The 18,143-nt window shown below is 38.3% G+C and overlaps 1 protein-coding gene across 1 annotated transcript in view; it reads left to right on the top strand.

The window, feature by feature from the left end:
• kcng2 (potassium voltage-gated channel, subfamily G, member 2) overlaps positions 1–15,684 on the top strand; it is a 60,491-nt gene extending 44,807 nt beyond the window's left edge. The window contains exon 3 of the mRNA XM_041809354.1: positions 13,303–15,684. Coding sequence (XP_041665288.1) covers positions 13,303–14,130 — 828 coding nt within the window. The 3' untranslated portion in view covers positions 14,131–15,684. The remainder of the gene's footprint in view (positions 1–13,302) is intronic.
• Positions 15,685–18,143: the final 2,459 nt, after the last annotated feature.

The following is an 18,143-nucleotide window of genomic DNA, read 5'->3' on the forward strand; positions in this document are numbered from 1 at the left end:
TTAAAATTTTTGACTCATCTGATCACAGAACAGTTTTCCATTTTGCCTCAGTCCATTTTAAATGAGCTTTGGCCCAGAGAATACTCCAACATTTCTGGATTGTGCCTACTTGGCTTTTTTCTATTATACAGCTTTGACTTTCATTTGTGGATGGCACGGTGAACTGTGTTGAGAGACAATGATTTCTGGAAGTGTTCCTGTGGCCATGCGTTGATTTCCAGTTCAGAATCCTGCCTGTTTTTAATGCAGTGCCCCCTGAGGCCCTGAAGATCACCAGCAAGCAATACTGACCTTTAACCTTGTCTCTTGTGTACAGAGATTTCTCCTGATTCTCTGAATCTTCTGATGATATTTTGTACTGTAAAGGGTGAGGTATTCAAAGTTTTCCAATTTTACGTTTGGGAACATTTTCAGATTGTTGAACCTCTACCCATTTTTATTTCTGAGAGTCCCGCCTCTCTAGAATGCTCCCCAGTCATGCTACTGACCCAATTAACCAAATTAGTCGCAAAAGTGCTCCTCGAGCTTGTTTTCATAATTGCCCGTTATCTTTCCAGCTTTCTGTTGCCCTGCCCAACTTTCTTGAGATGTGTAGCTGCCATCAAATTGAAAATGAGCTATCTGTAAATGTTGGGGAAGTAAGACGACTAGTTACTGGAGTTTTGGGAGAGGAACACTGTCCCATTCTTGTCTGACAGGCTAAAGAGTCCACTTCCATGGTTTCCAAAGATAATCTCAAATTTTGACTCATCTGACCAAAGAACAGTTTTCCTCATTCAATTTAAAAGGCACAGAGAAAACGGTTGCATTTCTGGATTGTGTTCACACATGGCTTCTTCTTTGCATGAAACAGCTTTAACTTGACTTTGTGGAAGGCATTGTTGACAGAGATTGATTTCTGGAAGCGTTCCTGAGCCTTTGCAGTGACTTCCAGTACAGAATTGTGTCTGTTTTTAATGCAGTGAACAGAAAAAAATATTTCGCACACTGCAGGACTGAAAAAGTGTGAGTTATGTATTGCACCAAAGTAATAACATTTTGAGCTCAAAGGGTCAAAATAATTCAAAATAAACCAGTATTTTTTATTCATGGTCAAATGTCTTAGTTTAAACACGACTTGTTATTTATGCTCTATTGTGAATAGAATACGGGTTTAAGAGATTTACAGTTCTTTTTATTCACATTTTTACACAGCAACTCAACTTTTTGGGGAATTTGGCCTTGACTTGAGCCTAAATTATTACTGGCTGTATATAGAGCTCTGCAGTACTGGTCAGTCTAAAGCAGTTATTCTTTTACAATCACTCCACATAGAGAATAGTCCAGTCTAGACAGTACATTTTTCTTTTTAAGATTCGATTTAAGATTTATTAAATTTTGTTGAAATTTATACATAGTCTAGCTTTGCTTCATATGTCAGAACTTAAAACTGTAAAGTTTCTCAGAGACGCTCAAAGAAACAGAGAATCAGAGGTTGTACATAGTTGATCCAGGCATAAAACAAAAGGGGATTTGCCTTTGCTCTATTAGCTCCAACACTGTGGATCAAACACCCACTCAATACCAGATCAGCCGAGTCAGTGTCCCGGTTTAGATTTAAAAACTTAGTTGCACAGGCTGGGTCTTCTATTATATTCTTGTCTTATCAAAATGACATTTTTTTTGTTCCATTACTTTAACCCCTTTTTTTCTTTTATGAAATTGTCTTTTTTTTAATATTTCTAAGTTTTAGCTCTTTGTTGCTGCAGTGTTGTGTATTCTCTGAGGCACTGGTTTTGTTCAGCATTAAACAATCCTTTCTCTCTCATTGACACTGTAAGAGATCAATGGAGAATTAGGACATTAAATGATGCGTAGCTTTGTATTCAGGAAAGTTATCTTGGCCTGTGTTAGTCAGACCATTATTGTCTATATTTCTTTGTTAAACCAAAACATATTAAAACGGTCAGTGCTACATTCAGGAATCCATGAAATGTAGCCATAAAAACAATGTTTCTACGTCTCATTTTCAGCTTCACAACCAAGAAGATTTCCATCACCGAGTTGGTTCACTGAAGGGATTTTTAGTATTCTGTTTAACCTCATCTCCTTCTGTCCCGGTCAGAGATATACTATAGAGATGTTTAAGTTGTTGCCAATGTTTTCTGTCAAAGATGAAAAATCTCTTTATTTTCTGGCACTGGCTCTGTGATTTGACATGTACAATTAAGAGGCTTAATGGCTAATTAGCTAAGAAGAAAAAATAAACAGCAAATATGGCAACTCAAAATTTGAATGCTGTCATGAACGAACATTTATTTTAGTGTTTGCCTGAATTTTAAATCAGAAAGAATAAGGAGAAAGAATGAAGAATAGAATTCTGAAACCACATTTTAATAGACCTTATGTGTATACAACACATAATGTGTTCTAGATGAATGTTATTATGCCATAAGCAACATGGCTACATGACAGACACAGTAGAGCGTTGCTGGTAGAGCAAGCAACAAATTAGGGTGACCATCTGTGACTAGAATTCAACAACAACAAGCATACAGTACAGATGTCTAATTTGCTAAAACAGGACTAAAAGTCTGAGTTTGGGTTGAGAAAGATTAAAAGGGTAAACATGACAAAAAATTGTTTTGAAAAACAAACCTGCAAATTCCACATACTCCATGTCTGCATTGTTGCTTGTGCACTGTTTGGGTCAGACCCTCACCCTCTACTGCAGTTAACCCTTGTAGTAGACTGCAGTAGAGTACATATGAGCAGCTGGAGACAAGAGAGCACAAAACCATGAGAGAACCATGAGTTCATGCAGGCATTGCAGGATCATGCAATATCAAGTCCAATGTGAGAGTGACGTGCACATAACAGATTACTTCATCTTTCTGAGGTTAATTTGATATTCACGTCAGTATCTGTATTTATTCTAGGTGAGTACATTAGAAAATTTAGAAAGGAATGTGTGGTGTTATTTAAAATGTGATCTACCTCCATCATTAACTTTTCTACATCCATGGTGTCATGTTACACCTGTGACCCACTGTCGACCCAGGATGGGTCCTGTCTCATCTACAGGATGAGACAGGATGTTGGGAAAAAGATTTACCATGAAGAGTCTATGCATTGTGTTGTATTTTGAAGTTGACTGGATGCTTTACATGTTCTCGTTCCTGTTTGGGTCAATCTGCTGTAAGCCAATTGATGCATTTTGGCAGCAGCCTCCGTTGAAAATAGATTTAATGTGAGCGGAGCACAGCAATCACAGCAGAGATGAACCAGAACCAACATGCTCTGGAATTGCAAAGATTGAGTAGAATAGGAGCGATGTGCTATGGCGTGCACTTCGTGTTATACGTTGGTTCTTTGAAGACATGAGATTCTGATGACGCACTGGGAGTCAGGAAGTCTTATGGAACAAATGGGAATGGAAGAAAGTTAGTACTTCAAAGCTCTAAGTAGACCAGTGTGATTCAATTATCATCAGAAAAATTCTACATACATCATGCAAGATCCCTACACTTTACAAAGCAGTGTTTTTTTCCACAGTTTAACTGATTTACCAGGTTTGAAGGTGATCAATATCACAATTTACTCAGTCCTGCAGACCTCCTGGCATTTGGTGTTGTCTAGCCAGATGAAGGGAGAGTTTAGAAGAGGCTTGCTGAGCCCCTTTAACACATAAAGAAATCCTCATTTTGTCACAAACATGCGTTCAACTGAAATAGAGATGTACTACCAACCGAATAAGCCATTCACAAATATGTAATGGCTCTTTAAACATGAGCCCGTTTTAGCCAGCTCCCGTTTGAGTGCCAGTTTTCTTTCCTCCATTGTTTTTTGTTATTTAATCCACATTTGAAAGCCAAACTGTGACCAAATGAGGCACTGACAGAAATCAGCTAGAGAAACAAGGGCAGGATCTGAGTCTTATGTGCTAAACCACAACAAAACTGTGGAAACAGACCATACATGAACACGGTGTAACATTGCTCCTCCAGGCTTTAGATGGAGGCTTTTTTAATTCCTGCCTGGCCCTTTTTCACCATTAGTTTTTTAACTTTTTTTTTGCCTGAATATTTCACTACTTTCGTGACACAAAAGGAGCTTAAGAATAAAGAATGTTAGCATCGCACTTTGAAAGCTTTGCATAGATGTGAACAGCTCAAAACATGGCCTTTTGGTAGCATTTTCCAATGCAGAAATCACCGCTTGCCCCCTAAGGGGAGTTCATGCTACTGCATGACAACATCTGCAAAAAAAACCCCTATTGATTCCAGCACATACAATGAAAAATGGAGTGTGTGACAGATGACTAAATCTAAAATAGATGCCAAAATTAAAGCTGTTTGTACATAAAATCATTTGAGACAAAGAAAAAGTAAACTTTTGCTACTTTTATGCCTCCTGTAGCAACACCTGCTAGCAATGCAGCTTCTCTCATCCTGATTGAATGCTACCATTCTCAGTCTGTTTTAATATTTATGAATGTACTTGCCTGGCAGCTGATCATTTCATGTGTGAGATCAAATTACGTCAGCAGGGAAAAACACTTTTTTCTCACAAATGTATCTTTTTATCTGCTTTTGCATCAGTGTTGCCTGCAAACATTACAAAACCTGGCAGTGCTACCCCGATGTGGAGCCTATTACCATAAATCTCCCATCTGTTCTCATAGATAGAAAAGCACTTACTTGACCATAAAATTGGGTGGATTTGCACACAATCAAGTTATTGTTTGAAATAGGATTCTTGCTTTTGAAGATGCGTGTACAGATGGTATCTGGAAGACATAGAAAGTGTTGAAACTAAATCTGGCCGGCGGAATAAACACACTCAGTCCACAGAGCAGAGCTCAGTGAGGTGGATAAATGAGAGTGGTAAATAAATCCATTAAAAGCATGGGTGTGCCAAAGACACAACCAGCTTGATGTCAGCCTGTTTGTGAATCACACCTACTCCGACTTATGTGTGGGGATCAGAGGTGAGGCGTCGCTTCCTGCATGTGCGGTCTTGTAGCTGTGACAGGGTCATAGTCCCATGATCGCTCAAACGGATAATTATGTGTTTTTAATTCAATCCTTTGCACACACATCAGAGGCTCTCAGAGTGGAAGTGGAAAATGCACTCAACCAGAAACAATGCAAATAAGCAGCCCGAACTGAAGAAAGGGAGAATTTCAGTCGCACCGTGTCCAATGACAGAGGAAGTGTTGAACATGCATGAACAGGTGTAGAATTGGGCAGAAGTGTGTTTTGTTGGTCCTTACTTACATTTCCTTGGATGTAAAATGATAGCATGTGGTCAGAGGGAGGATTCCAGTGCAAAATTTGAATATCTCCTGCTGTGGTGGAGCTTTAAGACTGCGGTCTTCTTCTTTCATTTGAGGAAATTGGTGTAAGGGAGAAAACGCATAAGCACTTCTCCGCAGGGAGTGATAACTACATCTGAAGTTATAAAAAAAGAGAAACAGAAGATAAGATTGATGATATCATATCACTGAAAAGTGAATCTTACCCTTGTCTTACCTGAACTAAGAAGCAGTTTTAGTGAAAACAGTCATATTTAGCCAAACACTGCTGCCTCTGTAATCAGTCCAACTGCTTTGGCATTTTAAACAGGGAAATTTCAGCAGGAGGTGTTTTGTTTTCAACTTTCTCTTCCAGTTTGGCTTAAAATCCCCCCAACTGAAGCTGAAAATCTGTGCTCTTCACCCCACAGTTATTTCATCATTTCACATTTCAAAATAAGAGTGTGAAGGCTTGTTAGCAGCTGGCCAGGGACTGGAGCTGTGCTGAGGCAGAGAGCTGAATCCCTGCTGTTTATTTTAATCTCGGTATGGAGCTCAACAAGATCCTCTCAGGTGATGCTCACTAACAAAAATAATATTCCCTTTCCCCATGCTCTGATTTGACTTCTAGCAAAACAAACACTACATTTAAATTTTTATTTAATACAAAATACATTCATATAAGAATCAAGAACCATTAAAGAAATGTGTTCATGATGCTCAACGCCATCAAAGTCAGACAGTTGTGTTTTTTATGTGTTTGTATTTATTTTCTAATGAGTGAAACCCATTTAAACAAAGGATTGAGTCTTGCTACTATTACCAAGCAAGCAGCTTGATGCTTAGCATGCACAGTATATTAACATGTTTATTATATTGATTATGGGCTGCATGGTGGTGCAGGGGTTAGCGCTGTTGCCTCAGGACCCTGCTTTGCTTCCTGGTCAGGGCCTTTCTGTGTGGGTTCTCTTCGGGTACCTCGGTTTCCTACCACCACCAAAAACGTGCTCATTAGGCCAATTGGTGGCTCTAAATTGGCCCGTAGGTGTGAATGCAAGCGTGCCTGGTTGTCTGTCTCTATATGTCAGTCCTGTGATTGACTCGCGACCAGTCCAGGGTGTACCCCGCCTCTCACCAAATGACAGCTGGGATAGGCTCCAACCCCCACCCTGACCCCCAACGGGAAAAGCGATATAGAAAATGGATGGATTATACTGGTTTTGCATGATTGCTTGCAAATCTGTCCTGTGTTAAAGTCAGAGGCTCACGTGAGAACTGTGAGAATACTACAAGACCATAAAAGTGTGAAAAGATTTGACATTAAGTGACATGTTATGTGTGACCAGTAAATGTTTCAGTGTCTGCTGTGATATTTTGGCAATTAAAGTTATTATTTTTCTTTTATTCATTATTATGTAGCACTATTTTTATATCAATATGTTTTTCACTCAATAATTTTCGTTAATCACTTGTTTAAAGAGTGTCTAAACACAATAAATGTGTGTAAAGCTGATAGTAAAATCTGTGAGTGATTGAGTTTAATAATCATGATCTTAATACAAATTAAAATAATCATGGTCATGATTTTTTCCATACTTGAGCAGCTCTGCTTCAGCCTCAGATCAAACACTGCTACCAGTTAATAACACTGTGGATAATAAATCAACTGTAGACTAAAAATATATTTATTATACAAATGAGCAACAAATAATTAAAGAACAAGAATTCACAGCAGCTAGTTAAAACAAACATACTTAATCTCATGCCTTCATTATTAAACAATCCATCTGCTAATATGGTCAAGGGTGAAGGCATCAATGGTTTTACATACTGCCAGGTCCTTGTTCTTTCTGTGTTGATTCCTAACAGAGCCAGGTTACTGATTATTGGTGAAACACAATCCACCTTGTCACTGTTGTTTCCTCAGAAACTAAATAACAGGGGTCGTAAATTGGGCAAACTTACAAAAGACTGCACAGTGAACAAAACAAAAATGGATTTCTGAAAGGTAGCAGGGGATTATAGTTCCCTTCTACCACCCATTAACTCTGTCAAAATGATAGACAAAGGAAATATTACCCAAAACAAGAAGAAGTGAGAGTCACCAGCCAAGGGGTCGATAAAATAGTCAAAAGAGAGAATTTTGTTTTCCTGCAAACACTCAAACTTGAATAATCATTTAAAACACTCAAAGAAAGCCAACTGAAGGAGCTGGCATCACCAGCCCCCTGTCGATAACATCTCAGCCCTGCTGATTACCAACAACAGGCAGCTGGGAGAAACCATCACAGGTGCACCAGATCATGACCTGACCTAGTGCTGGTTTGTTGGAATATCTATCCATATCTATTCATACGACATCATCTATGCTGAACTTGTTAACACTTCTGTTACGGCTAAAGGGAAATTGTAACGGGGAAAAAAAAATTATATGCATGCTTTGCCATTGCCTGAATTACATCACCTGCATGATTTTGCTATTTATTTTTCATTTGAAATATCATGCTTCTTTATTGATGTCATCACTTGAATTGAAATGTATCTAACATGTAAATGAAATTAACTCAGAACATAAAAATCAAAACACAAAAATAATATAAAATAAAATAATAAAAATAAACAGAATATATATATTTTTTTTTTCTTTTATTATTATTATTATTTTTTTTTAATCACATGACATCACATGACATACACTGATGTTGCACCAGTGTCTCATCATAAGTCTTAATCAAGTCTTAAATGGTAAAACTTTCCACACCATTTGAACAGATTTATGTCAAAAACACTATATTCAAATGTTAATTGCTAACTCCATAAGTCTCTAAAACATCAGTCTCTTAGGCTTTAATACTCTTCTACATTATGTGATAAAAATGCAAGACATGCAATCTCAGAATTCTGATTAAAACCTTGAAAGGAATTCTGCTGGAACAACACAGCACATTCAGAGAAGTGTTTTTGTCAGAACCTTTTTCAAACTGTTAGTCTGAGAAAATTCTTCCTTAATCTGTCAGAGAAGATAATTTGTGAAAACATGATCATCTCAACATCTGTGCTTCTTTTGTTTGTGGATCATAGATATTTGCCATCACAGTAATGACTTCACTAATGAACACTAGACCAGCAAACACATCTGACTCACTTTTGATCATGATGGCTGTTTGTGCTCAATGGTAATATTTTTTTCACTTATAAAACATTATCAAGGAGCTTCACTATGCACTGCTGCTGCAGCTGCTGTGTGAAAACTGCGACTCCAGCTTTGCAGATCGGTGATACATGGTCCTTAATGGGTTTAGTGGTTTGATGTCTCAAGGGCAAAAAAAAAATTGCTATAAGCAAAACGAAATGCGTTCCCTGAAAAATGTATGAGGTTCAATCTGAGAGGACTGTGTGGGGAGTTAATAAAGTCTCAATGGTACGGATCTGTTGACCAAGCAAGTGCATAGTGAGAGGGTTTGCCAGTGGTGTGCTCTGATACGTTTATTTTGCTGCCACTGATCATCTATAATCATCTATAAATGAAAAGGACCGATACCAATTGATCATATTTTTGTTTGATACATACATAGCAGGTGGTTTTGAGGTGGTCAGCCTACTTAGTCTTGTAGTGTACTGGGACCTCATATAGGTGGCAGTATTGCCTGATAAAAGCAAGAAAGTCCAGCTGCAGACAGCAGATCTCAGATGTCCCCCTTTGCAAACCACTACAGTGAGACATCTGTCAGGAGAGAAATACAGGAAAATAGCTTATCCTCCATAAAAACACGCTGAAGTAGCTAATGTAGCTAAGGCTAAATCTAACAAAACTACAGTAGATATGTTGATAACGTAAATACATGGATAATGTAGCTAAATCCAGAGCTAACAAAGCTATGTGAGCTACACAAGTAATGTAGTTGCATACAGGAAAAAAGCCTTTCCTCTATGAAAACACTCTAATGAAGCTACTCTAATGTAGCTAAGACTAAATCCTACAAAGCTACAGTAGATATGTAGATAAGGTAGATACATGTTTAATGCAGCTAAATCTAGAGCTAACAAAGCTAACTGAGCTATGTAAGTAATGTAGTTGCGTAATGTAGCTTACAGGAAAAGGGCTTGTCCTCCATGAAAACACTCTAATGAAGCTACTCTAATGTAGCTAAGGCTAAATCTTACAAAGCTACAGTAGATATGTAGATAAGGTAGATACATATTTAATGCAGCTAAATCTAGAGCTAACAAAGCTAACTGAGCTATGTAAGTAATGTAGTTGCGTAATGTAGCTTACAGGAAAAGGGCTTGTCCTCCATGAAAACACTCTAATGAAGCTACTCTAAGGTAGCTAAGGCTAAATCATACAAAGCTACAGTAGATGCATCTATAGATAACCCAGCTACATATTTAAGCAAAAGCAAAAAAGCTGCATTTGCTACATTATGCTACGTTTGCTAGAGCTCGAAGTAGTTATGCAAATGATGATTCGCCTTAGCTTTGTTAGCCCAGCCAAGGCTAACATAGCTACATTGGCTTGCATAGTAATGTTAACTACATAGCTGGTAAGGCTATGTTAGCTTTAGCTAAAGCTCACAGAGCTAAGGTAAACCATAACTACCTCTAAAACAGGTCTATAAGTACCAGGTTGCTTTGTTGCTTTGTCTGTTATGTTTGCAGTGTTACTGCCTACAAAGGTTACTGCCAGACTTTGTTTATGAATAAAGTTGAATATATTAAAGACACCATTATTGCTTGATTTACATCTGAAGTTGATCAGCAGTGCAGGGATGCCATTGTTGTGTTCTGTGCCTCATAGTGCCATACATTTTAGTGGGAGACAAGTCTTGACTGTATGCAGGCCAGTCTAGTACCAGCAGACCTTTAATAAAAGTCATGCTGTTGTAATTCATGCAGAGTGTGTCTGGGAATTGTCTTGCTGAAATAAGCAGGGGCATCCCTGAAAAAGATTTCGTCTGGATGGAAGCATTTGTTGCTCCCGAAACCTGTATTTACCTCTACAGATGTGCAAGTTACCTGTGCCATGGGCACTAAAACACCCTCACACCAACACAGATGCTGGCTTTTGAACTTTGCATGGGTAACAATCTGGATAGTCCTTTTCCGCTTTAGCCACTGAGTTAGGAAAACTCAGTGGTCATTATTTCCAAAAAACAATCTGTGATGTGGACTCATCAGACCACAGCAGACTTTTCCACTTTAGGTCAGCCCATCTCAGATGTGCACTGACCCAGAGAAGTCAGCAGCACTTCTGGATGTTGATGATGTATGGATTTTGTTTTGCATGGCAGAGTCTTAACTTTCATTTGTGGATTTAGTGATGTACTGTATTAACCGACAATGGATTTCCAAAGTGTTCCCAAGCCCACATTGTTATATCCATTACAGAATGATGCTGGTTTTTAATGCAGTGCCGCCTGAGGGATCAAAGGTCACTGGCTTTCATGATGGTTTTTGTCCCTGTCCCTTGTGTACAGAGATTTCTCTACATTCTCAGGATAGTTTGATCTTATAATGGACTGTAGATGGTAAAATCTCTGAATTATTTGCAGTTGCATCTTGAGGAACATTGTTCATAAACTGTTGGAATATTTATCCTCACAAACTTTCACAAATTGGTGAACCATGCACCATCACTGACTGTGAATGACTGAGCCTATCAGGAGTGCTCCTTATATACCCACTCATGGTTCACTCTCCATTTACTGAATAACCTACTTACCTGTTAAATGTTCCAGGTGTTTTTGTCCAGAACTTTGCTCATCTTCTCTTCCCTGTTACAGTTATTTTGGAATATTTGTGGGAATCAAATTCACGATGAGCATATATTAATAAAAAAATTTGGTTTTTAAAGTAGGTATGGACAATGTTATAGGTATGATATCAGTTTCACAAATATAAACATAAAAATTTCTAACCGATATCTGCTGTAGTTACATTCAGATAAGTTTGTGAAGTTTAAAGGTCTTTGCACACTGAGTCAGTTATTTTTGGATGCATTTTTTTGGATCCCTAATCCGAAAAAACGTCACCCACTCAAACCTTGCACTGAGTCCATTGCATTTAATTTTTATTCACTGCCAAAAAGTGTAGAGTCTGGCATACTGCTTCATACTACAACAAAAATCTGCAGTGAGGATGAGCCTGTGTCTCTGTCACTCCTGAAAAAGAAGGGAGCAGCAGGCACTGTTTTGAATCATCAATCATCCATTCAAATTACTTGGACTGATGTGAAAATTCTCAAAAAATCGAATCTGTTCTGAAAAAAAAAGCAGACAGTGTCAGTGTGAAAATATGATCAGAACAACAAGAGATCAATTTTTCAATTTTAACATGCAAAAAATTCAGAAAAATGAAACGGAATCAATAGCTATGTTTACATGGACCACTTGTAATTGGAATAAATGCCTAATCTGAATAAAAATGCTTCATATAAACTCTTCATTTGGACTAAAATCCTCTGATTCGACCCATTTGGAAAGAAATTTCATTTCAATATCAAACGTGTTTGATATTGTCGTAAGTCTTAAGTCTGGTCATATGCAAATTGTGTTTCTCAGTGACGCGACCGTCGTCCATGACCGGTGGGAACCAGTATTGTGCGTAAGCACATTTATTCACTTTATTCTTCAAAATATGAATGTGAGCATAGATCAGTGACTTAACTTTCCTTTTGTTTCTACTCAATATAAATGATTTAATAACATCAGATTATAAGAGATATTGAGTCAAATGCGATCTCTGTCTCCTTCTACATCTTGTTCTCTTCTCAGAAATTGTTGTTGTGAATTTCCAACAGATGCATGATGGGAAATAATCTCAAAAGGAATCATATTATAGTCTTGTAGTTGGTGACCACCAGTCTTTGCAAAATGTCAGTCTGAGACTGAAAAACTCAAAGGCTTGCTGACACATTGTCTTTAGATATGAGAGGGTCTCAGACGTCAGTCTTTTTAGAGTCTTTCAAGAGTTTTTGTAAAGTCCTCTGGTGTAAGGCCGGCTTAATGTGTAAATGCCTTAAGACTGGACCAACAGATCTCCGTCTGATGTAGTCTTTTTCTTTGTTCGTCATCAAAATAAGTCTTTGTGCTTTATTCATTTCAATAAGGTTGGAAAGTATTTGCAAGTCACTCTGTTCTATTTTTGTCCACATTTTGCACAATATCCCACCTTTTTTCAAATTTGGGTTTGTAGCTGTTACTCTAATTGTTTTGAATGATTTAAATACCTGAGCCGCTGAACTACAAATGTCTCTGGGGAATAGTTATAAAGCTGCAGATATCTGTTTGACAGTATTACTCCACATTTCAAAGAGGGACGATTGATAAGCTCAGAGGAGTGTTTCCCGATGTCTCCACATATCCTTTTACTATCATCAGTCTGCTTATGATTAACTGACACTGATAAAGCAGAGATTATGTTTTCATCATTATTAGAACAAAGTGGATGCAGAAAAATTAACGCAATTTTCTGTTTCCCCCAGGGGTGACTTTTACACAATAACTAAGTAATCTCTTATAATTATATTTTCAAATATTTATGAACATTATTCCAGCAGTCCTGAGAAAAATGATCATCAAAAGAGAGTAGAACATTTCAGCTTTGGTTGCTTTAAAAATCCATAAACTTGACTTATTTAGGTGTAACAGTTAAACTACCTGTTCACGTATGCCTCTTCCAGCTTTCACCCCTGCATCACCCATGTTTGACAGAAACTCTGTGAAGTTTCTTGATAACAAACTCAAAGCCTTAGTTTAACACTCCATGAATCTTTCAGCGCCTTCTCTGCTGTGTTTTGTTCTGTGAAATAACAGAACAACCTTTTTGTTGTGAGATCAAACACATCAGCCTCTACTATCAATGACAACTCAAACTGCTGGCTGTGAAATAGATTTTTAATTACTGAGTCTGATCCTTCGTCTTTGCGTCAGCACTCCTCTGAAGCGCTCTCATGCTGAGTGTTAATGCAGGTATCATGTATCATCGCCCCTGATGTCTGTCTTTGTTTTTCCTTTTTGTCTTCACAGGGTGAGTGCTCCCAGAGGTGCTACAACATCTTTGTGCTGGAGACGGTGTGTGTTGCCTGGTTCTCACTGGAGTTCCTCCTGCGCTTTATCCAGACACAGAGCAAGTGTATGTTTCTTCGTACTCCTCTAAACGTCATTGATGTGGTGGCCATTCTCCCTTACTACATCACTCTCATTGTGGACTCTCTGTCAGTGGGAGGGAAACCTACCGGTTCTGGGAACAACTACCTGGAAAAGGTGGGGTTGGTTCTCCGAGTCCTGAGAGCTCTACGGATCTTTTATGTGATGAGGTTGGCTCGTCACTCCTTAGGCCTGCAGACACTGGGTTTGACGGTGAGAAGGTGTACACGTGAGTTTGGACTGTTGCTGCTGTTCCTTTGTGTGGCCATGGCTCTTTTCGCCCCATTGGTGTTTTTGGCTGAGAGCGAGATGGGAGCCAAGCAGGAGTTCACAAGCATCCCAGGTAGCTACTGGTGGGCTGTAATCTCCATGACGACAGTGGGATATGGAGACATGGTGCCTAGGAGCATCCCCGGCCAGGTCGTGGCCCTCAGCAGCATCCTGAGCGGCATCCTTCTCATGGCCTTCCCCGTCACCTCCATCTTTCACACCTTCTCTCGCTCGTACTTGGAGCTGAAGGAGGAACAGAGCCGGGCGTTGAGGCAGAAGTTGGACTCGCAGGACAGCACCAAGTCCCAGAACAGTGAAGACTCTCAGGAGACTGACAGCTACCACGGCATCACAGAGGCCACAGCCTCATCCATACAGCGGAGGAAGGCGATGGCTGCACAGAGGGCTGCTGAAATTAGAGCCACCACGCGAACGTAGCTGATCTCTCCGTCTGTGTCAAGTAACAGCCTGGGAGGCTGTGACACTGAGCACCAGGACTTCAAAGTTGACAAGCTGCAGGATTGTGAGCAGGGAGGAGATTTTCCTCTCCGGAGCTTGAGGTCTCTACTTTGATCATGTAAAGCGCCTGTGCACCAGAGTGTGTCTGAATATGTTAAGTTTTACAGAGGAAATACAGGAGTCTGTTTTGCTCCCAAATTTGACTTGAAAACACAAGTGATGGAGGATGTTTGTGTTAAAACAACTGAATTAATATTAGATTCAAAACCTCTCACTGACTGCAGTTCAGAGTTGAGTAAGTATGTGCAAAGGGAATTTTAATTCTCACAGTATTCAGTCTTTAACTTCACAATAAAACTTCCTCTTGTAGCTGCATTTTAGAGGATTTTCTGAAAAGAAAATGCAAGACATAAAGTTTAATAATACAATGTAACATCATCTCCATTTATTTCTGCATCTTATTCTAAGTCAGTGGTTAAAAATGTTAAAATTAAGTTATCTGCTTGTTATGATTCTCATTTTTGCACTTTTTCTTACTTTTTGTTTAACGTCTACACAGTGGAACTTAGGCATGGTTTCATTTTTGTGTCATATTTTTCCTGCACAAAGCAATAAGAATAATTTATACAATAAAACAAATATAATCTCACAGGGGATTCACAAAACATGCACTGACAGCCAAGCCTCCCCTACCCACCGTGGTATGTTGATGAATAGTGTTTGATCTTTAATTGGGTATCGCATGCCAGGTAATTTGCATAGGGAAATCCCCAAATAAACCCATTTAAGGGGAGCACGGTCAATTTATAGGTGCAAACCAAAAAGCCACTGACATCAGGCAGTTAAACTCACATTTAATAGTAAAGATAATGCACCACTGAGCAATGATGACTTAATTAAAATGTGCAAATGTTCAAAGGTAAATGTGCATACTCGTGGAAATTGTATAATCCTAACACTTACCATTAAGCTGCCTACGTTTAGCAGCACCTTCATAAAAATTCAGGGGTCTTGTTCATCACATATTATTCAGATAATGATAGAATTTCATTTTTTTTTTTTCTGTCAGCTGAAAAAAAAATAATTTAAGACAGGGCCTTGATTGGGCCCTATGCTGCCTATTGTTCCATATAATCTCTAGACTACTTTCAGTCCTTTAATCAGTGTTGGGTGACTTTTAAACATTACTTTACAAGAACCCTGCCATTAGAAAATAACATGTTAAAGCACTTCTGCATTACCAAAAATCTGAACCCTTTAACGTGTCATTCACATTAAACAGGAAGTATGTCTGCCTGTGAATGTACTGACTATTGTCACTCTATAGCCTAGATTGTGAGTCATTATCTGTAACACCAACAATATGAGATCAAACTGGGAAAAGGTGTGTACTGTAGTGTTATGTGCAGCTGTTTCAATGAAAACAATACAACACCGGCTCTTGAACTCTACTATACATGTCGTGTCTTTCTTTGCCTTTTTTGTCTGACAATACTACAGAATGTGGATATTTCCTGTTATAATCCTGTCCTCCATGACACCTTGAATTCCTGAGCTATGAGTGGACCTGACATTCGACCGCACTGGGCAGAGATGGAAAAAGTACAGGACTAGTCATTCTTGTTAAAATTGACTTAAGTTAAAGTTAAGGAACTGGTCTATAACATACTCAAGTAAAAGTATTTAATTTAAAGTTTACTTTAAGTACTGAGTAGCTGTACTGTAAAACCTGATTTTCCCTTTATTGCAATAAAAACAAGAGAATAGATCTCCAGGTTGTTCAGGTAAAATCCCACTTCTTAAATACACAGCAAAATAACCAATGTACACTTAACTAAAATTTAGAACTTCAAAAGAGTCTATGTTTGTCCACACTCAGTAAAGTTAAAGTACGTTTAAAGTGTTAACTTTTAACAATATGACAGGGCTGCAGTAAGTCTTGAAAATCAAGAAGCAAGTACAAAGCAGAGATAACCTCACAGAATTTGCTGTAGGTGTCCTAAAGTCACAGTGCTAACTCAGTGGGTAACTTCACTCATGGTGCAAATGTGTTTAACATAAAAAACAACAACAATCCACCAGAAACATGAGCTTAATAAGCAGGGATCACTGTACAACAAGTAACATCAAAACACAACTTAACACGTGGTAAACAAATCTAGATACACAGCCCAAGGGCAAATGATCGGAAAGTCTGGTCACACACACGCACACAGCTATTTTGAAGCTATTTATTTATTTATTTTTATTTTTTTATGAGAAGTGGGATCATTCTCTCAATATGTGCTGAAGTCGAAAAAGTACAAGAGTATTGTACTCAAGTAAAGTACAGCTGTTCTGTGCTCTGGTCAAGACTGATTTCAAAATGTACTCAAGGAAGTACGAGTACCCAAAAACACTACTCAATTAGTAGTAATTAGTAGTAATTAGTAGTAATTGAGTAAATTGAGTAAATGTATTAAGTCACTTACTTAGGCATTTATGAGCCCAAAGAAGGAGAGAAACAGGAGTGTTTCAGATGCTTTGGGTATTTCAGTTTTTGTGGCGACAGATGTATTTGAGGCCTGTTGTATTGTCCAAGTAGTCCTCAAGAAAAGGGTGTCAATCACCGCTCTTGATCAAGTCTCCCCTATCTGGAATCCTAAATATTGAACATGCTTGATATGTATGATTCTTGGTTGGATTGCTTTCGGTGGAATACCTATGTAGACTACTGTCACAGAGATTCTTCAGTCTTTTGCATGCACTGATTTGTTCCAGTCAGTGTGCAGAATTCATGCATGAGGCTCAATGTGCTCTACATCTAGACCTAATGTCCTGACTTTTGAATGGCATCTGTAATAACTTAACATCCCTCATACTAAAAGTAGAGTGCAGTTACAGCAGTGCAGATTGTCATGTCAAATATTAAGGTGAAGCAAAAGTAATCCAAAATTCCTTTAAGTGATAATGTTAATGAAACAGAAGCAAATATTCCACAGTTCTCTTTAAAACCATCGTGTTATGCATATATTTCACATCCATAATCAAGCAATTAAAACAGAACCCAATTTTAACAGCCTTAAACCATTACAGATATTGCAAACAATTTCCCCTTTTGCAGGGTTTCCTCTTATTATTGCATATACAGTACCTTTTTTCTTTGACTTGAGTGCCTTGTGCTTTGAAGTAACACATTAAAAAACCATTTCATAGAATTGTTGTCAAGTTGGATCCCATCAAAGCAGTAAGTGCTTTAGAGTGCAAATAAGGTTTAGATATTTTTAATATGCCGAAAGTTGGCGATGCCAAGCCTACCAACTCTGAATTGCAGTCTTTGGATTGACTGAATCATTCAGCATGAAAACTTACAGCTATCCTATACACAATATCTATTTTTAACAAATAAACCCATTGTTTCCATAAGAAGTGAATAGGACAATAATACATCACTGATGAAGACCCTACTTTAATGGATTTGTGCTTTGCATCCTAAATCCATGAAATAAAGATGATAATGAACACTGTCCTATGTGGAGAGGCTTTGATTTAACAACTTAGCAGGGTGCTCTCAAATTTAAAAATACTGTGTGATGCACTTAGAACATCCTAAATTGGTTTGTTCGTGGTTTGTTTTTGTTTTTTCCACACATCCGTTATCAATAATAAATGAATTCTGTTTCCAGGAGTGATGTTAGCTCTGCACTGTTAATTTCATTCATAGTAACAGTGCTTTTTGAAATGTTCAGCTCAGACTAAATAAACTCTCAACTCACTCAGTTCACGCTCTAAGGTCAAGCTAGAGAGAAAATAAGAGCCTGGACTTTTATCTCATGGCCATGAGCTCTAGCAGTTCACTATAAAGTCTAATACTCCAGTGGAAGTTTCAAAGCTGTATGTGAAAAACAAGTCAATGTGGCTTTATTTGAAGGTTTTATAGACCGGAGATGTCAGTTTATTATTTCAGATTTGAAAGCATTAGATAGTGGGGCCACCCTCAGGGAGGATGTGGA

This window comes from Cheilinus undulatus, linkage group 16, assembly GCF_018320785.1.
Source record: "Cheilinus undulatus linkage group 16, ASM1832078v1, whole genome shotgun sequence".
NCBI lineage: Eukaryota > Metazoa > Chordata > Actinopteri > Labriformes > Labridae > Cheilinus > Cheilinus undulatus.